Here is a 24,445-nt window from a genome sequence, read left to right on the forward strand (position 1 = left end):
TTTGTTGTTTTTATGTTTTTATTTTTATTTTTATTTTTATGTTTTTATTTTTGCTGGAGAATGGAAATCTAGTGAGTGTGTGTGCACAGCTTTTGGGATAATGTGGTAGGGCCCATGTGACCTTGAAAGTCTTGTTACTTAGATGTCATTCCATAACTTTTTTGTGAATTAAAGTAAAGATCTTTGTGCATTTTTATATAGTTTTAGTTAATTTTAGTTAATCTTTAAGTTTTTTTTTCTTCTTCTTAGCTAACCTTAGGACATGAGAGACTATAATCAAAGGTTGGTAATCCATTTATGAAAAATTGCAAAAGCTAACTAGAGTTTTTTGTTTTTAGAACAGCAATAAAAAGCTAACTAGAGTTTATCTTGTTTGTTGGCTAATTATCCTTTTATAATGGGTTGTTGTTGATTTAAAGCTTTATAAAGTAAAGTGAGTAATATAACTCATAAACAAATGATAAAAATATAATGCATGAAAAAATAAATTGTAATTGATCAATCATTAATGTCACTCAAAATTTATGATTTGAATATGGATACAAATTAAAGAGATACAGTGAAAGAGAAAAGATATAATTATTAATTATTGAAGTGATTAAATTTTTTTTTTTAATTCAATGATTTAAGGGAAGTAATATATCTACAACAACTTTTAACCATTTATAACAATACATATTTTATATAATTATATATTGTATAGTATGATTTGTACATTTGTTGTGAATGACAAAAACTTATTGTAGATCTATCACTTTCAATGATTTAATTATACAGATTATGACTTTGTAATGCAACAACTAAATAAAAATTAATTAACTATTTTCTTGGCTACATGTTAAATCTTCATATTTATATTACCATTTACTTTAAAAAGTCACATGATATTATAGAATTATTATACTTTAAGTCATTTTCGCATATTGATTTATTAATTGTGCTTAAAAAAAAAGGTAAAAATGAAAATAGCAGGTTCAATAGAGAAAAATGATTGATAAACCTAAACCATAAACCTAAACATTAAAACATATGCATAATGCTTAAGATGTTTGACACATGTAATATATATGAGTTTTCTTTCTCCAAATTTTTACCATTCAACATGCAAGGTATCATCATCTTATTATATGTATTTTTAGACATACTAATTAGGTCTATTAATCATTATCTATTCCACAATTCTATAAGTCAAACAAGGTTTAAAATTTAACAAGTAGATTGCCAGGCTTCATTTGTCGCATCGATGAAGTTTCGTTATGGTTATGTATTTGCTTTTATCTACAAATACCTAATTAAAAACTATTCTGTTGTAGATAGTTTTGTTCCAAAATTTTGCATATGAAATATATATTTACTTAAAGGCCAAGGGAAATACCACATTAGATGTCGTCTGCGCATTGCACAAATTTTAATTATTACGATTACGTCTTGTTATTGATGTTTTGTCGTTATATACATTTGTAAAAAAAATTGGCTTATCAAAAATATATATATATATATATATATAAGGACAATAATATAACCACGTTCAAAAGTCTACATAATCAAATACTACATATTTTATTTGTCTTAAAATAAAAATCATAAAGTAAAAAAAAACAAGAGAGGAAAAAAATATAAAAGAAACAATATGTTGCAAAAATAATTCAAATGAAACGATAAAACTTAATTTGAAAGATAGAACGAGGTGCAATGTGGCGAGCATTGATTATTGACACGTGGTGAGCATTGATCGATGACAAATGGCGCAAGATTAAAGGACATAACATTATTCATAGCCATACCTTTTAATATATATATATATATATATATATAGAAAAGAAACTATTCTCCAGGCCCGTCCGATGGATGTATAGTCTCAATATATATATATTATATATATATGTCAAAGGTAATTATCAATATAATAAATAACAAAACGGGTGAAAAAAACAAAACATGAACAACACAAATTTAAAATAATAAACCGTTTTGTAATAGAAGAAGAAACCATAATCATATACAATTGACAATAGACTAAATTAAAAGAGATGTGAAAAATAATAATATCAAATAATAAACAAATACGAACAAAATATCAAAAATAAAACTAAAGTGATATAAAAAAACTGTATGATTTTTTTTTTTTTTGAAATTTTACTGAACTTGATTTGTCTATTAAAGATAGAAAAGTAAGAAAATAATATGAATGAAAATGATTAATATTTAGGTTGTATTTATAATTTGTAATTATATAGGTCGACCAATAAAGTTTTAATTAAAATAATATAGAAAAATAAAGTATTAATTAGGAAGGAGAATTAAACTTTAGGAGGAGGATTATGAGTGTCAAGTGTACCCTCTAGGAGGAGGATTATGGGTGTCAAGTGTACCCTCAACCCCTCTTTTAATTATAGTATAGATAGATTATAAAAGACAAACAAATATTTATAATCAAAATTTACAACTAATGTGGATCAATCAAATAAGAAGAGAGAACGAAAAAAAATTATATAAATGTTTTGGATTGTTTACTTGAGTTTGTAAATATTTTTTTTGTTATTAATAGAATTTTTCAAATTTGCTAATATTATATGATGGAATTATTGTTATATATATATAATCCTATTAAAAATTCCATCTACTTATGATGTGATGCGTAAGTAGTTTAGATTGTTTTTAATGATTAAATACATCATCAATAATTTATTTTTTAAAATATTCTACTAATCCATTTACATTAATTACCTACATCACTTGACGACACTATCACCATTATCAGTCACCGCTACTCTACCAGTCCTTGCCATCACTCGCGGTCGCCTGCAGCACCACATCGTTGTATTGTGCGGATATCGTGATAGTATTTTCCTTCAATATATCTAACCCTCGCGTTGACAAGTTAGCTATTTGGGATATGTAAAATTTACCTTTTATATAATTAGTCTCTTATTTTCTACATTACTCAACACTTTTACCACCACCTACAATAGCAGCTACTACATTACCCGTAATGCTTATGTCGACGTATTTTACGGATACCATCTAATTACATTTAGACTCTATATTTAACTCTAAATTTTCAACGTTTATCACTTTGGCCACAAAAGTTTCTTGTTCTTCCACTTCTTGCACTGCTTCCTCTTCTCCAACATGGACCAAAACAGTAACACAGCAAACCACTAACAACAAACAAACCCATATTCACACATAACACCAATTTTCCCTTTTAATCGACGGCCGTAGCCGGCCACAATCACGAATCCGGCCCAACCACCGGCAACGAATACGGTATGTAGTTTCCAAGGTTGGTGGGAAGTTTCTCGACCTCCTTCCAGCTCCTTATGATCGCTCGGAAGTTATATACAGAGTATTACTATATGTATATCTATATATGTATCACTGATGGGCCCCAATAGTTTTGACTCCACAAGCTTTGTGTAGCCTTTTGACTTGTGGTCAGTGTATGTTTAAGTGGCTATTTTACTGGGTAAGTGTTTGATTTTTTGGTGCACATTAAGTGTTTGTGAAAATGCCTGAATGAAATGTATGTGTCTTCTTTATACCGATTTTGGTGATAATCTAATTCAGATTATTTAGTATTTGTTAGTTTCATACCTGGTGGATAAAAACTGATTCTTAATGGGTTAAGTGTTGTACATATGGGCACGGACTATCATTAAAAGAGAGAGTCGCAACGTTTGTATACAAGTGTGTGTTATATTAGAGTATTTATTTAGAATTTGATAATCTGCGGAGTTGGGTTAACAGAGTATTGGTGGTAATAATCTATGTAGTTGCAAACAAACTGATAAGGGTAATTTTTTTTAGCTGCCTTCAAATGCATGTAAGACGAGTTAACCATCATATTCAATGAAGAAGTAGGTTACTTGCATGTGGGCAGGCCGGACGGTTTGGGCTATGGGCCAATGCGAGTACTTTTGGAACATAGCTACCAGAGGTTATTTTAATGTTAGAAGTGGACTGCAACTGCTTAGTGCATCTGTTTGACATACTAGGCACTACTTACTTGGCTGATCGTCTACATTAGACTACTACTTTTTAGAATTTTGTTCAGATGATGTAGGCTGTTAACAGTAAAACCACCCATTTTCAACTTAACCCCTTCGACCCACCTGAACCGCCCATTTTGCCACCTCTGGCTTAAATTATCTTCATGTAAGCTAATTTGAATGTATAACACATAGTGATTTTAGATATTTTACTACATTTTAAGTTATTGTAATATACTTGACTCGGCAAGTATATTTAGTAATTAAAGGGTAGAGTTCTTGCTCACTAAATAAATTTACTGATATACTTAAAATTGATCAACCAACAAGATAGAGATCCTCAACGATTGACATCTATCTTACTGATGTAAAAACAGAAGACTTACCATTCATATATATTTCCTTGAAGAAGGATTTGATAATTTGCACATTGATTACTGTTCAACATTTCCTTCTGTTATTTAAAATTTAATTTAGTTATGTCAATTTGTTGGACAAAAAACTCCTCTCCAAAGTTTCAGATAGTTACTTTACGAGTAACATTCAATAGGGGTTATTAACTCATGTATAGATGTACGATAATGAGCGTGTAGATCATAAGTTAAAGTGGAATATATTAAAGATGAACTATATGAAAATATACAATTATCACAATATTTGGAAGAAAACAAGTGAATTTGTTGTATCTAATTTTCACACTGATAAGAACTATTAAACAAGTTGGCAGACCCTTTACCCGGATTGTAAATCACAATGGGTGTAGGGTTTGATCTCGTGGTTTCACGTTGTAAGTTTTAAGGTTGATCCTTGTTGGTATTATAATTGTTGTATCATAGGGTCATATAATATCTAGATTTGCCTTTCAAAAACAGGTATCGAATTCACAGGGATTTATAACAATTGTCAGTCCATTGGTTGGTTACATGTTTGTTAATTGATCATTAATTTCCTCTAAAGATTTTTGTTATAACTCTTTGTAAAAGATTATATGAATGCCCTTTTATTCTTGGTATTTTAACAAATACAACTATTGCTCAATATTGCACATATAAGAACGACATATTCGCTGATTCTATTTAATTTTGTACATGTAGAGATTCAACTGATTCTCAATCACGATATTCCTTTGAAGCCTCAAGTCAGTCAGCTTGGAATAACACAAATCAAGCCATGATTAAGTTGGACAGACTAGCCAAGCTGCAAGACGGTGGTTTCTTCATCTGGACATGAATTCATCAAAATTCAACATTAAACAGACATTTGTTTCTTATTTTGATAAGTTAACGTTAAACAGACATTTGTTTCTAATTTTGATAAGTTGCCATTGACAGAAATAATTTGATAAATAATTGCGACAGCATAAGTAATGACTCTAAGAAGAGAAATTGACAAGAAGCGAGGCAAATCCATATAAAACTTCAAGTAGGGGAGCCTAAAGCGCAAAACAGAATGTTGGTTGGGCAGAGAGGTTATGAATAATTAATACTACAGAATTATTTTAACTTAATTCAGGAATATATACATGGGGAACATGAGCAATCTTCCACCAGTCTACACCATTCTTCAGCCAACAACGTCTTGCCAAAATTGGACAGCGATGAACAGACAGATGCTGGAGTGCAGTAAGTTGCCGAAAAGCCACTGGTAAAGAAGTCACATTCTGGCAATCTGAAATTGCAAATGATCTTAAAGCCGACAATTTGTCAAACCACTCTGGAAGCGATCTCAGATTAAAACAACTATGAAGCTCTAAACGCTGTAGTCGGGTGGCATATTTTAGACTCTCAGGTAGAAGTTGCAGCTCGGGACAATTTAGGAGAGTCAAACACTTGAGTGAAGAAAGATGCTGGAAACCATTTGGCAAAGAGGTTAGACTTGAGCAGTACATAATGGTCAAGTGCTCCAATGCAGTGAGATGTTGCAGCCCCATTGAAATGAAACCTAAGTTACTGCAGTTCTCGATTGATAAGGTTTTTAGAGATTTCAAACCTCCAATCTCCTCACCTAATATTGAAATCCCGTGGCATTCAGTAATTTCCAATGTCTTCAAAGCAGTAAGATTTTGGAAACCGTTTGGCAAAGAAGATAAATTTTGACACCAACGAAGGGTCAATGTTTCAAGAAAATTCAAGGTTTGGAACTCCAAAGGCAGGGAATGAAGATTTGGGCAGGATATGATTTCTAAGGACAAAAGAAGAGAATTATTTTGAAGTATTTCTTCTGGTAATGTAAACAACTCAGAAAACTCTTGTATTAAAAGTGTCAAGAGTGATGTTGATTTGCTGATGGGGTCTAGTATTCTTGTATTGCATGCGTGCAGCGTCAAGTGTTGGATTGACAAGAAAATGGGTAACTGGATCAGGTTGGGACAATTCTTTATAGTCAATTTCCTTAGTAATGGAAATATGCATTGGTCATCCTCACTATACCAGACTTTCAGAACTGGAAAATCTTTGATGTGTAATTCTTGTAATGATGGGAATGCCACATTGCTACCTTCTCCATAAAACTCAGGTCCAATCTCTTCTACCTTATTCATCCCTTCAATTCGGAGTGTCTTCAGAGTAAGAAGATGACCTAAGATAGGCAGCCATAAAAGTTCTCTACAGTTTATCAACTCAATCGTAGAAAGGTTGGGAAGCAACCATTTAGAAAATGTCCTGGGAAACAAAACACCGGGGTACCCTAAGACATGCAGACTCTCAAGATTGTCATGTGGTCGGAGGCAGGCAAGAACCTCTTCGGCTAGTTTACCATCCATTGGATCTCTTCTTGAGGGTTGTGGCTCATCATTTTTCTTTCCCATTTGCAACCAAGAGAGACTACCCCTAGAAATGGGATTCATAATGAGGTTACTGTCATCATAACCCCAGCACAAACCTAATGACTTGAGATGTGTTTTCTTGCTTATATTGGCTTCCTTAGCTTCTTGTGTGTTCCTAACATTTTCCAAGTGTTTGATTTTTAGTTGTCGCCTAAGGTTTAGGGGACCTAGTACCTGCAGATGACTCAAACGGGACACGATGTACATTGGCAATGTCTGAAGTTGAGGTAAATCTTCAATACCATTAGGCATATGGGCCAATCTATCACATCCTTCTATGTTTAGGTGCCTTAGATTTTGCATATTATGCAATTCAGGCAGTTGCTGGAGATTGTAGCAATTTGATAGGTTGAGAGTCAACATCGAGCGGAGGAGGTTAACTCGAATGGGTAGACTCTTGATACCAGAGTTGGACTGGTCAAGATACTTTAAACACTGCAGGTCACCAAGTGACTCAGGAAGTTGAATGTTACAGTAACTTACAATAAGCACCCGTAAGTAGGTGAAGCTGGCAAACATCTTTGGGTGGACTGCTACATCATATCCCCCAGAAGACAGTAGAATTAGACTCCTCAGATGTTGTGCTTGATGCAAGTTTTCAGCCAGCTGATGAAGCGCGGTAGACTCGATTGACACATGACGAATTTGTGAAATGTTACTAGGTGAAATGCCAGATGACTCGAGAGTAATAATGTCATTTCTGGTTAAGGATCGGGCAAGGTCATAGAAAAGATCATGGACCTTGTACATCTTCATTTCATCTTCACCGTACCCATCAATCTCCATCTCCTCAAAGAAAGACATCCATGACAACTCTCTGAAGTAGTCGTCTCCAGTGTCCTCTGGCTCAGTTCCCACTTGTGATTGAATTAAGCCCTGTGCCATCCATATCCAAATCAGCTTCTCCCTTTCGATCCAATATTGCTTTGGGAAAACACAACAGAATGTGAAGCAGTACTTAAGATGTGATGGCAAGTGCAAATAACTCAACATCAGTGACGGCAGGATTCCAATTTGGTTACATATATCTAAGTTCCACAGATCACTATTCTGCACTACCAACCACTCGTCTTCCTTTCTCTTGAAACGCATTAGGCTTCCAAGAGTTTTTGCTGCTAATGGCACACCACTGCATTTCCCTATCATATGTTTTCCAATTTGCAGAAGGTTCGGGTATTTATCTTCATCTCCTTGACAAAAAGCACGTCTCTTGAATAAAGCCCAACAATCAGCGTCACCCAAACCCTTGAGGTAATAAGAGGAGAGCTGGTTTGGATCAACTATCATGGCCACTTTCTCACTACGGGTGGTGACTAGAATCTTGCTTCCACTAGCTCCACCTTGAAACAACGGCTTTAACTTATCCCACTTTTCTTCATCTTCATTCCAAACATCATCAAAGACAATAAGGTACCTTTTTTTGTGTAAAATCTGCCAAAACTTGGACTGCATTACATCCATCTCTGATAAATTGCATCGCTCACCAGTTGCAGACTCTATAACTCGCCTCAAGATCTTCTCTACATCAAAAACATCAGACACAAAAAGCCATAATCTCAACTCAAAGTGTTTAACAACTTTATCATCATAATATGCCAACTGGGCAAGAGTGGTTTTCCCCATGCCTCCAATGCCGACTATTGTGACTGCAGGAAGGTTTCTTTGGTCTTCATCTACACAAACATTTAATAACAAGTCGGTTATTCGTTGCCTGTCCTTATCTCTCCCAAAAACTTCAGATTCAACAACAAAAGATCCAGTAGCCCTGTCATCTGAAATCGCATTAGCACCTTGACCAGCTTCTTTCAAATGAAGGTTCTGTAACCCTTCAGCCGCAGCCGTCTCTAAAGCTTCAAGAACCCTTCTTACTTTTTCTGTGCTTGAAGATACTGATCTGACTGACAACCATTTTGTATCGATGTCATACTTCTCTTCGAGCTTCAAGTAAGGATATGCTTTGTTTGTGAAGTCTTCAAGATAGTCAACTGCTTTGTCAACTGTATCTTTGAGTTGAGAAATCCAAATTCTAACTACTTTGTCAGTAACTTGTCGCTTTTCGGCACTTTCAACAACAGCTTGGATCATGGGCAGGATTTGTTCTATCTTCTTGAAGTTTTCATTTAGACCACATTTATCACCAAGTGTTTGGATAAGAGGAGAAGCCAATTTTTCAAAAATCACTTGCAAAAGTGGTGGTAAAACTAATTCTGCCATAGATTATTTCTACTATTTTCCTTTTTTTGCTCTAATGCTTTACCTTGTTAATAAAATCAGAACCAAATGATTGGGCCATTATAGGAAACACAAGAAATTTCATGGATACTTCCCAGAAGTTCAAAAGAAGGTTCATATGCATAACTATTCACTTAGAAAGTAGCCACTTACTTTTATGGTCAAAGGATAAGGTTGTCTTTGTTGAGATTACTCACGAAAATGAGGCATTTACTCGCATGTAGGCGGCTTAACTGGGCATCCATATGACCGTTTTCAAACCTTTTTCCCTGACCACCCAATTTTACCTAGTGAGGTTGGAATGTGAGACATCAAAACTCCAAACCACTATGCCACCTTGGTAGCTAGTGGTTTGCTCACTTGCTTTCATGGTTGTATTAAAAAGTTATTCATTAATATTCGATTTTAATATTTTATTTGTTGAGCTAGAGCTAGTGCCTTGCTATTTAATGTTTTGTTGACTTGAGAAAAGGTACAGTTAATGGCAAAATGTGACTTTTTTCTTTTCCAATCTGTTTTAAATAGTAGCAATAAAATTTGAGTAAATTTGCTCCGCGGAGGACTAAAAAGTTAAATGCTAAAACTGAATTCAATTATATACAGATACGCAGCTGAGAACTTTGATCCAGTACATCTGGCCTTCTGTCGTATAGAGTGATCCCTATGATCAATGTTAACTCAATCTGAAAGAAAAGAAATCATAATTGAAAGAATCTACAAAGGGTGGCACATAAAGAATCATGAACCACATGTATACATGACTATGACCTCTAATGTTGGTTTGGAACATTGTCATCTGTATCGAGTTCACAATATAACACCCCTCTACCATCCTCCCCGTCATTGTTACTGGTCTTGGGTGCTTCTATTTTCTCCTGTGTCATTAAGATGCTGTCTCGTGCTAATTGGCTGATTCTCACTGATTCTTCTTTCCTTGAGACTGTTGTTACAGGTTTGGTTGTTGCTACTAAATCTGCAACTCTCACCTGCACAAATGTAAGGCCTTTTCTTAAATTTCTTTTGCAATTTTAATAAAAATCATAATTTTGTGAAAGTGTGCAAGTATAAGCACCTGTAGTGACTCCATAACATCAGAGTCCGGATCCTTAATTACAATATCTGACTGAGCTTGCAATTCCATCGAGTCTCGAACAAGTTGACTTAAAAAGTTTACATCATCAGACATAACACCTAGCCCCTTCAGAAGCTTGGAACCAAGCTGCAAACTTGTCTGCAGGATGATAGGACACGAACTATTATTATTTGGTCATGTTTGGGACTTTGGGTTGGATGATTCCAACTCGAATACATGCTTAAACACGGTTAACCCAACATGACTTGTTGTGACCTGCTTATCTAAATAGGTTGGCGAGTGAAACATGTCAAATGGGTTGGATGCTTTGGATGCTGAAAGCATAAGACAATTTACAAGAAATTGTGAAAGAATTATAATTATGGAGTAAAAAATAACAATAAATGATTTAAAGAAATATATAGAGGGGTTGCGTTTGTATCTTGTAACTTGTGACTTTGTGAGCAGGTCACTCCTTTATATTACAGTTATTTCTTTTAGACCATTATATACTTACATGAGCAGGCGGGTTAACCCATTTATCACTAACCCAACCTGAACATGGCCTATTTATTAAATGGGTTAGGAGGGTCAACCCGTTTCACGATCCAAACCTATTTAGCTCCAACACAAACCCACTTATTCTGTGTTGGGTTTGTGTCGTGTCGAGATTTGCCACCCTTAATTCTGAGAAGTTGGTTCTCTCCAATGATTCTTATATATATCTAATTAAAATGACCATTATATACTTACATGAGCTGGCGGGTTAACCCATTTATCACTAACCCAACCTGAACACAGCCTATTTATTAAATGGGTTAGGAGGGTCAACCCGTTTCACGATCCAAACCTGTTTAGCTCCAACACAAACCCACTTATTCCGTGTTGGGTTTGTGTCGTGTCGAGATTTGCCACCCTTAATTCTGAGAAGTTGGTTCTCTCCAATGATTCTTATATATATCTAATTAAAATTAAATATGGTGTTATACCTCTGCATTTTCAAGAATAGCATCTGTTGCCCCTGCTTCCTTTAGATCCAAGAGATGTGGGATGTCTTTAGCTCGGGCATATATAGGTACCTGTAAATTCAAGTTCAATTAATGAGTTGATTTAACTTCAACACTAATTTGATGTTTCTTGTTTTAGGTTTTTAGAAAATTACTCCAGGGAATGCAAGCCGGATCCTTTGAACAGCCTCAACTGCCCGCTCCTTTCCGTCATACATAACCATGACCGCTTTTGGAGAAGATATACCAGCAGACTGCAAAACAGCTGCACGTGATCCATCCCCATATTGGATAGGGAAACCGAGTTTTCTAGATTCCTGTTCCATTATTATAAAAATCTCTTACATTACATAACTCGACAGAAATATATATATATATATATATATATATATATGTTAAGCATTAAGAACAAGATATAGTACCTTCACTACAGATGGATCAAGATCAAACGCAACAAAAGGCCATCCAGCGTCCCCGTCTATTCCAGAGGCCAATGGAGTGGACAGGAAGTTGGCAAGAACCTGCATGCTTACAAGTTACAAGCTTAAAATATCCAACCAATTTATATAGTTAAAAGATCAAATTAGAGGAAATTCTGTACCTGACTCATTTGTCCAAACCCAAGGATAACAACTGGATCGGCGGCATCAAAATTTGCCACTTCAGCAGTTTTCTACACCCAAATTGACAGAGTCACCATATATTAATAGACAAAAATCTCCTGGTAACATTTAATGATCATAAAATTGGATCATAAAACCAAGTGGCCCTTGGTCCTGTAATATCAGTATCTCCCTGTAACCTGTTGGCCAAGGGGTTCCAGTAATCCGGTCTCATTTTACACACGGTTATTACAGTAATTACTTTACTAGTTTGAGCTTTTAAAAGAAACATATTGGATTATAAACATAATTTTACTCACTTAAAACGTTTAGCACAATATTAAGTGAGAGTACTAAAGGGAAACAAATTGCTTACATTTTGTTCCTCAACATTTTCACTAATAAAATCGGCAGCCTTGCGTCCAAGATCATTAAGTAAGGGAGTCAATGCCATTGACAGCACAACAACAATTATAAGAAGCTTGTTAAGCTCAAGCGGTAACACCCCTAGCCTACAGATTTGTAACATGTTAAAGCTTAAAATGTTTACAATATGATAAAAATGAATTATGTGCATAAATTGAACTCGTGCTAACCTGTTTGCAAGTGAAAAAACTACAAATCCAAATTCACCACCTTGAGAAAGAAGAAACCCAATCCTAACACTCTCTTGCAGAGTTAGTCCAACACGGGGACCAATTGCTGTTATAATAAGTGTCTTGATAACAATTAGACCAGCTAAGAGTGATAATACATTCGGCCACTCTCGGAAAAGTAGCTGCACGTGAAAAACAGACATGGTCACTTTTTAGTGATATTGTTTCGGTCACTTGTAAGTTTTTATCCGGGTAAAAATGTAATAAGTAATACAAATAAAATAACTGAATAGAATAGATGAGTATTAAAGAAACTTTATGATCTTAGATTTCAAGATGACACTCTAAATTTGAAGTTTTTGCAAATGTTTGATACTCTATGTGTGACTTTCGACCCTTTGACCCATTTTCAACTATTTTTGTTCTGCCTACATAGCCCATTAGAGATAACACAAACAGACTCAACACCATAAATCTGGATCGGCATTGCTACCTTTAACTTACCAAGTACACATTCCATAAATAAACTTGGAAAGTTATAATTACAGAAGTACCTGTGTGTCAATAGATGTTCCAGTAGTCACAAAGAATAACCCAAGAAGTAATCCCCTAAAAGGCCTTATATCAGCTTCGATCTGCGTCCGGAAATTTGTTTCGGCCAATAGAGCCCCAGCTAAGAAAGCTCCAAGCTGCAAAAAATTTCTACCAATTCAGCATCCGCCAAACAATTTTTCATCCACGCATATAGCATAGGAAAATAATAAATCAGACCGTGTCACTGAAGCCTAATTTCTGAGTTATAAGTGATGTTCCAGCAACTGTTAATAAACATAGTGCTACAAAAGCTTCTGAGCTTCTTGCTTCTGCAACAACCTGAAACATATGAATATAATTTGTTTTCTGCAGCATTTACTAAAAAGCTTCGCTTCCTTGAAAATATAAGGGATTTCCATACCTCGAAAATGCGTCTAAGAAAGAATTTCCCACCAAGAGAGAGCACACCTAATCCAAGTAAAGCCTTCAAACTTTCATTAACAAGCATCGGCAAAATACTCTCTTGCACTAGATTCTGCAGAAAGTAGATGCAAATAAGCAAGGCTAGAATTTAAGAGACTGCATATGAAATGGTAGGCTAACCTGGCTCTCCAACACTGGAAGTATGACTAAAAGAGGGACAACTGCTATGTCCTGCATAAATAAACTCACAAAGGTTCTTAATTAGTAATCTTTGACGCAGGTGATCATTAAGTCCACCCCAAGGTTAGGGAAATTTAACCTGCAGTAGAAGTATCCCGAGAGTAGCTGACCCTAATCGAGTTGGCAGCTCACCCTTCTCTGCAAGAAGCTACATTGTACTAGGTAAGCATACTGTAGCTAGAATTTGAACGCTTATATATTTAATATGTAGAATTACATTAGCCGCTGTCTATGGGTATCAAAAAATTGAAATACCTGTAGAACAAATGCCGAAGATGACAACGAGAGAGCAGCACCAATTACTATAGCCTCATCGATACTTCTGATGTTCACCTGCAATACTTTAAACCAACAATTAATGAGCAGACGTATCATACAAAAATATGATCCTTTTTCTACTACCATTAGCAATGAAGGGAAAAAACATTAACCAACTGTTTTACTTTTAACTTCAAAATCTGACAAGACTTTAACTTTGTATAGTAAATATAGGTAACTCATTTAACCATGTAACACATATTATAGCACAAACATTTTGGCAAAGCATGTTAAGATTATAGTTTCTCACCAGATCAGACCTGGAGTGGAAAAGATACTGCAGAATTTGAGTTCCAATAGCTCTATTAGGTGGCAGTTCGAATGCCGTGAAAGCAAGTGTACAGAAAACAACCTTAAACAAAAGAAAAAAAACAATCAATAACCCCACTTCAAGTTCCAATAATCTAATAATTTTCAGCCTTGATGCTCTCATAGTAAGAATTTATAGCAGAAAATTATTAGTGAGTCTTACCTGAGTTAAACCCATACCAAAGGCAAATTTAGCAAGAGCTTTCAGACGTGCAAGTGAAAGCTCTAAGCCCATCTCGAATAGCTGCATGCCAACAGAGAAAAGTCAAGATCACAGCAAACCATCTGCAGAACTTTGTAGCAGTAACTGAACTCGCTCTCATAAATAAAGCATTCACCTTCTACCGAGATAATAACTAAAAGATAAATAAAGCTATGAGCTTACCAAGAAAAGGATGCCCCATTCAGAAAGGACTTTAACATCCGTAAGATTTCTAATCAATCCAAATTGATTGAGCACGACTCCCGCAAAGAAAAAACCAAGAATCTGAAACAGTTATATCATGCAATCCACATTGATTATCTATTCACAGAAAGCCATTTAAGCCCATGATAGGGATGAAGTTGCAGTTACTCTTACAGGGCTAGCTTTGACGATCTTAAAGGCAGGAACCACTAATACAGTAACAGCTAAGAATGTCAAAGTATCCAATCCGAGGTCATTAATGACCTCAACTGCACCACCAACATCAATGCCTGCATTCATACAAAACTTCCCCCCTCTTTGATAATGTCTATGATTCAAGATATAAAATCGCCTTCCTCCAAGAAATGAGGAAGGTAACAAAGGTGTACTATTTGGTAATTTTGCAGCTGTATGACTACAATGCTGTATCCTGTGACAAGTGGCAAATGCAGGCGTGTGCAGTCGTTTATTTTGTCGACTTGGCCCTTTATAAGGGTGTCTGTAAATGTGTGGGAAGTGATGACTAGAACTTACTATGCTTGGTTGAATAGTAAAGTCATGTCCCTGCAAGAAAAATACAAGAACTTACAACATAAACTTTGGGACATTTTCCAAATGAAAATTGTAGATGGATATTACTTATTAAAACTACGTATACAATATCTGATTATTACGCTTTAGATAAAACAGTCTTAAGGGTGTTTGGGATTGCTTATCCGGTTTGCTTATATAGTTATTTCACAAAAGGGAGAAGATATACACACAACATAATTTGTCAAAAGAAGTAGCACACTGCATGTTATACAACTTTGAGATTATTTTGTACTGACAAAATTGTGTTGTGTACATATCTTAAACACCCCCTAAATACCAATAATCTTAAAATACCCAAAAATGCTTATTCCAAAGATTTATTTTTATGTTTTCTAAAGTTAAAAATACCAAAAATTGGAAAAGATTATAACTTTTCTGATAAAGATAACTTTATCATAACCCATTTCATTTTTCTTAATTTCATGATGAGGGTGTAAAAATAACAAGAAACAAATTCAAGAAAATATAATTCAAGATTATTACCATTGGACCATGCCAAGAGGAAGCTATGGTTTCAAGCATTTGTAGCAGGTGATGATGATGATAAACCTCACCAGACAATAACAAATAATCTTAGAGAATTAGCACCACACATTTGCAACAACATAACAAGTAACAACACAAAAAAAGAGAGCTTTTGATACTCCAAAAATATTGGAGTCTTCTTTTTGCAACAAGATGATTATGTTGTTGTTTGTATCTTTATTTTTTTTATTTTTTGCTGCAGGCCAATAACCAAAATAATGCGTAAAAGGAGAAAGAGTGCTGGCCACAAGCTGAAGAACAAGAAGAAGGCTTTGTAAGAAAATTTGAAAATGCAAAAAATAATAAGATAGAAGAAATATGAAGCACAAAAGAGATTCTTGAGTGCAAGTTTTTCAAATAGAGGTTTAACAGCCACTGGTTTTTTTCTTTCTATTATTATTATTATTATTTTCTTTCTATTTTTATTATTATCATTAAACTTTTTTTCTTATTAAACTTTAAGCTTTTAATATGACTAAAATACCTTTACATTATACCAAAATCTTCAAACATATCTCATATTCCATCAATGTCCCTCTATGGAACCATACGTTTTTCATTAACTAATCCACTCTTTTACATTAATAATCATAATAATCATACCGTTAACGCCACCATTACACGCCGCCGCATTACGCGGGTACCCTCTCGTATTGTTTTAAAATAGAGTATGCGATGAAACAAACATATCCACAGTTTATTTCTATTTTTATTTTGGATCGTTTTAAAATAAGTGTTTATATTTAAAAATAATATTATTAAATTATCACTATATATATCATTGATGTATGACTAAAAAAATACAATATAAAAGAATAATTTTTTGGAATGTAATTATAAATTTTTAAAACTATATGTTTTTTTTAGATTATAATGGAACTTTACTAATAACTTGTTATTAATTGGTGTATAATTCATCAATTTGCATGATAATTTTCTTTGAAATTGGTCGTTGGTATGATTCCACGAAGATACAAGCAAAACCAAAATAAATAAAAACACAAATTTCTGACGTGGCAGATTGCTAGAAATCGGATTTTTTTAAAAGATAAACCTGTATGTCGCTTGTTTTGCAACGAGTTGGACTTATTGGTGGATAACATAACACACGTGGATTTGATGCTTTTGCATTTTTTTCGGGATTATGGCACCTGAGTAAAACCAACTATAATCAATTGTTATGTAATGTAATGACCTTTTAAAGTGGCTATCTGATTTAAGTACTTTTCATTTTTGTTCTTTTAATGTATCCTAGCGGGTAACATCCTATTTGTAACCGATAATGTCATGGACATAAAAAAGAATAGGGATTACGACACCGGAGTGTAACCAACTATGACCGAATGGTTGTGTAATGTAGTGGACTACGAAAGTGTTAAATTAATATAAGAACCTCTTTGTTTTGTTCACTTGATGTATGCTACCGGGATACTCCAACGACTTTATACTCTGGTCATCTTTTAATTTAACACAAAGAGTGTACATCGAGTATAAAGTCCAACGACAAAATCCTCCCCTTTTACCCCATTGTCGTTGATGTATGCTACCGGGGCACGTGTCCGGATGTGGAGACGTTGGAGAGATGGTCGCACCTCTTGGATGGAAGAAAAAATGAGACGGAGACTACCCACTATAACCTCGTCGGAGTCTAAGACCATCCACCATCCATCTCGTCAGAGTTCACAACCCACAACCGTAACGATGACCGTACAACAGGTTGACCGGTACATGAAAAGAACAAAAATGCGAGTTTCTTACATTAGATAGTCAGTTTTAAAGATTACTACATAACATAACCATTAAGTTATAGTTGGTTACGCTCCAGTGCCGTAATCTTTTTTTTTTTTCTCATTTATATATTTTCATTCTTTATACATCAACTCCATTTATATGTCGTTCAGTGTTCACCTATGTTAGATCCAGAACCGAATAAGTGAATAACATGTTCACAAACTACTCATACTGGATGCATTATTCTCTTGAATTCCAAACATTTTAGAAAACTTTGAATTTTTATGAAAATTAAACTACACAAGTTAAATTCATATAGTTTGACCGTCCCTGACTATTATAGTTTTGGTATTGAAATGAAACAATATGTACCTATCCAACAACGAGTTTCAAGATGGGTTTATGGCATACAAATGTAACCACCTATGACCAAATGGTTATGTAATGTAGTGATCTATTCATGTTGCTATGTAATGTATGCACTTATGTTTTCTTGGCTATACTATGTAAAATATGTACGGACTTTACATAGTATAGCAAAAAAAAAATACATAGGTTCTTACATTGATTGACCCAAATAAAAAGAACCTTACATAGTATAGTCAAGAAAACATAGGTGCATACATTACATAGCCACCTGAATAGGTCACTACATTACATAACCATTTGGTCATAGGTGGTTACATTTGTATGTCATTATCCCTTTCAAGATCGACAATTTAAATAAATAAAAAAAACGTATAATAAAATTAACGAGCATGAATCGCATTCAGATTTCACGTCTCCCACACGACGCTACCTATTCGTTATAATCTCACATCGGTCAAGTATAAGACTGATTGGTGGTTCATAAAGCTTTTTGGAGTAAGATCTTCACCAAGCTTCTCGAGCCTATTACGAGATGAGTTCGTATCAATTGGTAAGAGCCTATGACCAACCATAACCCACATAACCGTGTCTTGGACCCAAACAAGAGGGTACCAACCATAACCAACATAGCCGTGACCAACGAGATCAAAGTGGTGGTTTGAACCCAAAAAAAGGTGCCAACATGACCAACATAGCTATGACCAACGAAGACGTTGGCTCTATAAAGGGTAAGGTGTTTTTATGATTGGCCAAGTATGGAATTGCCAGTGGTTTATAAGTCTACGTGTCCTCTCCTCCTTTAAGCTTAACTTTTTGAAGTGAGTTCTACATCTAATTTATTTATTGCTTGATGCGAGCAGTTATAAGATGGGTTCATATCACTGTCAAAAAGATTATTTCAACTCTAAACCTTTCGGCGGGGATATCACACATCCAATATAGGGAAGGAAAATTAGATAACAAAGCAATATGACAATAAAGAACAAACCACGGAGCAAGGATCAAACGCACCTTTTATTTCCATGCTTCGTGGCGAAATTTGAAATCTAGATTTATATCTACAACCTAATAACAAAAAGATAAATATCTATGAACATAACTAGACCGAAGCTACTTGGTATCCATAAACAATTAAAGTAGGCCATGGTTACTTCAATAGAGAGGTAAATTGCCTTCCAAAAATAAGTTACTGCACTGTAAAACCAATTTATTTCAAATACGGTAATCGTTAATGTAAGAGGGTCTACAATTTTTATAATTTAACAGAAAGTTGACATGACTAACATTTATTTTCACACCAATAACATTATCAACAACTTTATGTAAAACACTATTGATTCCCAGGCGCAAACTTGAGGGATATGCTATTGACACAATGCCGCTCATCTGTTGGGGTGCGAAAACCTTCCCCTTTGAAAACATGTCCAAGATGTCCACCACAAGCTGCACATGTAATTTCCACCCTCATTCCATCTGGATCAGGCTGAATTCACATTCACAAAGCAGACATTCTCATTATAACCATATAAATGCATAGTGGGATTCAGAGTACTACACAGTTCACACTTCACCCCATGCAATACGTAATTTGAATAATCTCATTTTAACGCACTATTGTGTCATGTGTTTAACGCATAAGTAATCATAAGAGGCAAACAAACAACATATGCAACTTAATCTTCCAAAAACGGGTTTTAGAAAACAAAAGATGCTACTTTTTAAACCAGGATAAGTTAACTTACATGACGGTTTATAGCACCAGGGAGACCCTCGTAGAAGGCCGGCCAACCACAGCCAGAATTAAACTTCGTTGTGGACTTGTAAAGAGGAGTGTCACACCCTGCACAAGTGTAGACTCCCTCTTCATAGAACTTATCATACTTTCCGGTTCCGGGGTACCTGTTAACATTCTAATTATGTCAAGCATGATTGTATATTGTGAAGCCATCAAAGTTAAAAAAAGAGACAGAAATCAAATCTTATGATGACATATCAATTGCTGAGATGTTACCAGATCAAGCTACAAACAAACGTAGTAGATCATCCACATCATTTTCAGTTACAAGTTTACAACTATGAGTCATCATATCAGACTCTCCAATTCAGGAGTCAGGAACTCAAGTTCCAGTGTCATGTTTTGAGGGATCATAAGTCCAGATTATGCATCCAAGAGTTTTCCAAAAACTAACACTATGGCATCTTTGTTTGCTCTTTGGCCTCCACCCAATGGAAATGCAAGGATTGTTTTAGATGACATGCAAGTAATCACAAACATTTGTTGCAGAAACTAAAAAAAAAAGGATTATCTTTTCGACAAATTGTACTCGTGTTTTGTCTGGATACATTGTGAAAGTGAATGATTTTGGCACCAACAAAAAAAAAAAACAAGCGGGTATTTGGATGTTTAGTAGTGCTCGTGTCTATAGCTCGTATATTTTACAAAACAAGTGCTCTATTAGTCTATTTGCTGTAGAAGTAAGCAATAAACACATACTTTTTCCCATTCACAGTTCCATAACATGTCAAAAACCACAACTTTCAAACGATAGTGTTTCCGAGGCCAAAAACAACCCATGGTTTGCAACTAAAGAAAGCCTAATATATAATGCTCGACAACTACACGAAATATTCATATACTAAGACCCCTAAGAACAAAATTTGTCAACAACACAACTAAATGTCACAACTCTTTTAAAGTTACCTTGAATACAGCTACAGCAACAAACATCTATATATCTATATCTATATATTTAAATCAACACTAAAATTTAAAAGAGCAGAAATGAAACATACTCAGTTCCTTTTTGTCTCAAAATACGAAACTGTTCAGGAGACAAAACAGCACGCCATTCATCTTCAGATTTGTTGACAGCCATTGCCACTATTCCCTTTTTAAAACCTCTTTTACAAAACCCTAATTTTGTCAAATTAATAATTGGATTTGACTTTAATTTTTTTAATTGTGTGGATGTGGTGGTGGTTAAGAGATTAGCTCTTGTTATTGAACCTAAGATTGACGACGTCATCAGACCGATTCAATTACCACTCACTCAGTCACTCGTTCAACAACTAATATTTTTCTGTTTTTATTTATTTTCGTATGAAAGTCCACGTAACACCCGTGTAGATAAAATCAAAGTCGTTCACCCAAAGTTTGCAAAATGTATTGTAGACCACTCAAGTATGATATCATTACCAAAATACACCCTCACTTTTACATTGTTTGGTTATTTAAGGCTTTTAACAAATTATTTTTAACTCTAAAACTCCAGTTTACTTTGTTTGTGTTGAATTTTATCAAGGATAAATTGTAAAACGAATCTAAAAGTTTAGCTCAAAGTAGTTATCGACACTATTTTTTTGAGCTATATATATATATAACATAGGGATAAGTATCCTGGAATGTAACAAACTTTGGACAAATATTTACAGTGGAAAATAACTAAACTTGTGTTTATTGTATGTAAACAACTCAAAAAAATATTTATTGTATGTAAGAAAATATACGTGACAACCATATAGAGGTGTCACTTGTGAGATTTTAATTGGTTGAATACATTTTCTTACATACAATAAATATTTTTTTGAGTTGTTTACATACAATACACACAACTTTAGTTATTTCCTACTATAAACATTCGTTCAAAGTTTTTTACATTCCAAAATACTTATCCCTATAATGTTAATGTGTATATGAAGCTATGAACATTGTAATAATGCACTAAATATGATTGTGAACACTGTTTATATTTGGACTTGTTTGAAAATTAGTGGTTAATAATTTTTAGTCTTAATATCTTTGTTTTTGGATACAGAAGTTATGGTTTCGATATGTAAGTTTGGAGATCTTTTTACATTAGATAGAATTGGAAGGAGAAAGCAGCCAATACATCTTATGATAAAGGTAAAACTATCTACATTTTAATTAGAAATGGGTATGAGACCATCCCGGTCCCGATGGTACCGGTCCAAAAAATAGTCAAAAATGAATATCAGTATTGGGTTCGAATGAGATACGGTACCGGGACAACATCAGGATTGTGGATTTCTTGCTCATCCTTAATCTCAACCTCTTTATTAATCCATATAAAACGATATTAGGAATTACTTTACTTCTTTCTTCCTTTTCATAAAATTTATATGTATTTGAAGTTATTTTTTCTTATCGTATATTTAAGAAAATTTTCAAGTCAACTTTTATATAGTCTTTAATGGATCTTATCTGAGTTAAGCTTGCATGAGAATGCTCGTTGAGCTCAATTGAGCTAAAAGTGTTCGGGTCAAGCTTGAGCTCAATTTGACTCGTTGGCAACCCCATGTAAAAAAACAAGTTAATCATCTGTAAATAAATTAGTATCGTATCTTTGGACTATAATCCACAAAAATTTATACATGTTCGCTCGGCAAATGCGACATATTCCTCAAGTTTGTTCCTAAGAGTAAAAAAGAAGTATATGCTGAAACATGAATGTTGTGGCTAAACTTTACACAAGAAAAAGTTAAGGCTTCAGTATTAGTTAACCAACTTCAAAATCTCATCAAGCTTCCTTCTTGTCAGGCCTATTGAAATAATCATTATATTTACATGCCAAAAATAAACATATTAGCGATAGTCTTTGAGAAGTTATCGATATTCTTCTGAAGCATACTAATTGCAAAAAGCATCTCATCCTCAATATCTTTGGTAAAACCACCACCATAAAGAGCCATCCTATGCAGATCATGTAAAAACACATTGCCATAAGAATTCAAGACTTGCCACTTTCTCGATAACTTCTCATCCTTAACTCTCTACTTGAACCAATCCAGTCACAGCCCTTCCTTGAAAACCTTTTGATGAAATAAAAAAAGAAAAATTCATATCTTTATCTTTATCTATATCTTATATTCTTCAAAATCAAAACCAAAATCTTATATCTACAAATCTATTACACGAATTAATAAACTATTAATTAAGTATATATGTAGAATCAAAGAACTCGAAATAAGCTTTGCAGTAGGTTTCCACAAAATATCTTAAGGAACTTTGCTGCTTTCAATCTTACTGCTTTCAATCTTACTGCTAGTGTCTATTTATAAAGAAACAAAAACAAATAACCCAAAAAAACACAGATACATATAATCTTTCAATTATTATGTTTCTAATATTGTAGTAGTACTTAGCAAAAATTTACAAAATAAACAAAATAGAATGCAAAAGATAAATATAAAAAATTAGGTACTGACAATGAAACCATAAAAGGCATCACCACCATCGATTAACTTCTTAGATTAAAGGCATCACCACCATCTTCATTCTATATTAATTTTTCTTCCCCATTTTGCTTGTCTGTTAGCTTTCCTACTCCTCTCCCTAAACACCACACGACCACCATCATGTGGGTGAAAGTGAATGGATGAAAATAAGAGGTCGCCGGAGAGATGTCTTCATATCCCTCACAACCACCATCGCCGATGCCATAACCGTCAGCCATTTTCGTCGGAGTTTCAACCTAAAACAAATCCCATCTTGTTCGTTTTTTCGTTCCATACACATATATGGAACACACACTCGCAACTGAACATAAACTCACACTCACAACAGACACATTGAATCGAAATCATCTCGGATCTGTACTTTCTTTCACAGTCAATTAATATATATAATTTCAGTGTGTTTTGTGTGTGTGAAATTTGATTTTCGGGGAAAAAAAGATATAAGAGACGGTGGATTTTGGAAGCCGTGGTCACCATCTATGCTTGTGAATCGAATTTGATTGATTGTGAATCGATTGAAAGATAATGAGTTTGTGGTTTTGTTGTTCAGGTATAAAGATGATATGAAGATTATATTTTTTATATTTATTTATATATATGTGTGTTTGGTGATAATGTTGATTTTTGTGGTTATGATGTTGATAGATCTAGGGAAAAGGAGGAAAAGAATAAACAAAAAGAAATTGGAGTTGTAATAGATCTGGGGAAAAGGAGGAAAAAAAAAAAAAAAAGACAAAAATACCCTCACATGGTATGCACGTGAAAGGGCTAACGGAGAGTTGTAAACGGACGTTTGCAAGAGGGGTTGGTAATGATACAAAAAGTTGCTATAGGGTGATCTAATAATAAAAAAAAACACAGAGGCGAAAAATGATTAAATGGCAAACCACAGGCTGATGTAATGAAATTTTCTCAATAAAAAACATAGAAGTTATTTATTTCACACTTGTACTAGTTTAATATCACCAATATATGTTGCCACCACATTAAAATTTACCTGCAATTATGATCCTTGACACAGCTGCCACTACATGCACTTCCTTGATCCTTTTATTGGCTTCCAACAATACACTGAAACGGCTCGGAAAATCAAACGTTCGCTCCCATATGGAATCATATGTTTCAACAAAATGGGTGTAAGAAGGATTTTTACCTTTAGTGACTGCAAGAAAGCGAGCTCCTGTAACATCCTTTCATAAGTGTAAGTATCCGTGATACATTTAGCCACAATTTGCTCCCGTGACAACTTTACACTTAACCAGCTATCAGATATGTCTTTCAGGAATGACAAGCAAGGATGTTTATTTTTGGTCAGGTGAAACCAGAAATATCTTAGAGGTAAATACTGTATGGCCAACTTATCTTTTGGTGCATGTATAACAGTATGAGTAAGAAATGGAGATTTAAGACACACT

General features: G+C 34.3%; 3 protein-coding genes and 1 long non-coding RNA gene across 4 annotated transcripts; all 4 read right to left on the bottom strand.

Annotated features, from left to right (window-relative positions):
* Window positions 1-5,377: 5,377 nt before the first annotated feature.
* LOC122593966 (disease resistance protein RGA2-like) lies at window positions 5,378-9,426 on the bottom strand. The gene has a single exon (XM_043766442.1). The coding sequence runs from the start codon at window positions 9,028-9,030 to the stop codon at window positions 5,491-5,493; it is 3,540 nt and encodes a 1,179-aa protein (XP_043622377.1). The 5' UTR covers window positions 9,031-9,426; the 3' UTR covers window positions 5,378-5,490.
* Window positions 9,427-9,732: 306 nt separating this feature from the next.
* On the bottom strand, window positions 9,733-15,847 carry LOC122591059 (K(+) efflux antiporter 3, chloroplastic). Its single transcript, XM_043763252.1, has 19 exons — window positions 15,633-15,847; window positions 14,730-15,119; window positions 14,535-14,636; window positions 14,313-14,393; window positions 14,091-14,192; window positions 13,778-13,855; window positions 13,602-13,670; window positions 13,463-13,513; window positions 13,281-13,394; window positions 13,097-13,198; window positions 12,880-13,014; window positions 12,326-12,507; window positions 12,106-12,241; window positions 11,729-11,800; window positions 11,550-11,648; window positions 11,283-11,444; window positions 11,110-11,199; window positions 10,121-10,279; window positions 9,733-10,034 (listed from the first exon to the last, which is right to left on the bottom strand). Exons 1-19 carry the CDS (start codon window positions 15,669-15,671, stop codon window positions 9,819-9,821), a joined length of 2,379 nt encoding a protein of 792 aa, XP_043619187.1. The 5' UTR covers window positions 15,672-15,847; the 3' UTR covers window positions 9,733-9,818.
* A 3,117-nt stretch (window positions 15,848-18,964) lies between these two features.
* Window positions 18,965-20,861, bottom strand: LOC122592791 (peptide methionine sulfoxide reductase B5-like). Its single transcript, XM_043765105.1, has 3 exons — window positions 20,568-20,861; window positions 19,517-19,673; window positions 18,965-19,257 (listed from the first exon to the last, which is right to left on the bottom strand). Exons 1-3 carry the CDS (start codon window positions 20,798-20,800, stop codon window positions 19,105-19,107), a joined length of 543 nt encoding a protein of 180 aa, XP_043621040.1. The 5' UTR covers window positions 20,801-20,861; the 3' UTR covers window positions 18,965-19,104.
* Window positions 20,862-22,114: 1,253 nt separating this feature from the next.
* Window positions 22,115-23,989, bottom strand: LOC122593058. The gene is made up of 2 exons (XR_006322779.1): window positions 23,001-23,989; window positions 22,115-22,604 (listed from the first exon to the last, which is right to left on the bottom strand). It is a non-coding gene; the product is annotated as an uncharacterized LOC122593058 (long non-coding RNA).
* Window positions 23,990-24,445: the final 456 nt, after the last annotated feature.

Source organism: Erigeron canadensis, chromosome 3, assembly GCF_010389155.1.
Source record: "Erigeron canadensis isolate Cc75 chromosome 3, C_canadensis_v1, whole genome shotgun sequence".
Taxonomy (NCBI): Eukaryota; Viridiplantae; Streptophyta; class Magnoliopsida; order Asterales; family Asteraceae; genus Erigeron; species Erigeron canadensis.

Excerpts from the sequence above, each read along its gene's own strand:
- LOC122593966 (XM_043766442.1), bottom strand. The coding sequence starts at position 9,030 with ATGGCAGAATTAGTTTTACCACCACTTTTGCAAGTGATTTTTGAAAAA.
- LOC122591059 (XM_043763252.1), bottom strand. The coding sequence starts at position 15,671 with ATGCTTGAAACCATAGCTTCCTCTTGGCATGGTCCAATG. Across the intron at positions 13,015-13,096 it reads AATTAGGCTTCAGTGACACG|CTTGGAGCTTTCTTAGCTGG; the intron begins GTCTGATTTATT and ends AATTTTTTGCAG. Across the intron at positions 12,508-12,879 it reads GAACATCTATTGACACACAG|CTACTTTTCCGAGAGTGGCC; the intron begins GTACTTCTGTAA and ends TTTCACGTGCAG.
- LOC122592791 (XM_043765105.1), bottom strand. The coding sequence starts at position 20,800 with ATGACGTCGTCAATCTTAGGTTCAATAACAAGAGCTAATCTCTTAACC. Across the intron at positions 19,674-20,567 it reads TTGAGACAAAAAGGAACTGA|GTACCCCGGAACCGGAAAGT; the intron begins GTATGTTTCATT and ends GAATGTTAACAG. Across the intron at positions 19,258-19,516 it reads CTGGTGCTATAAACCGTCAT|CCTGATCCAGATGGAATGAG; the intron begins GTAAGTTAACTT and ends ATGTGAATTCAG.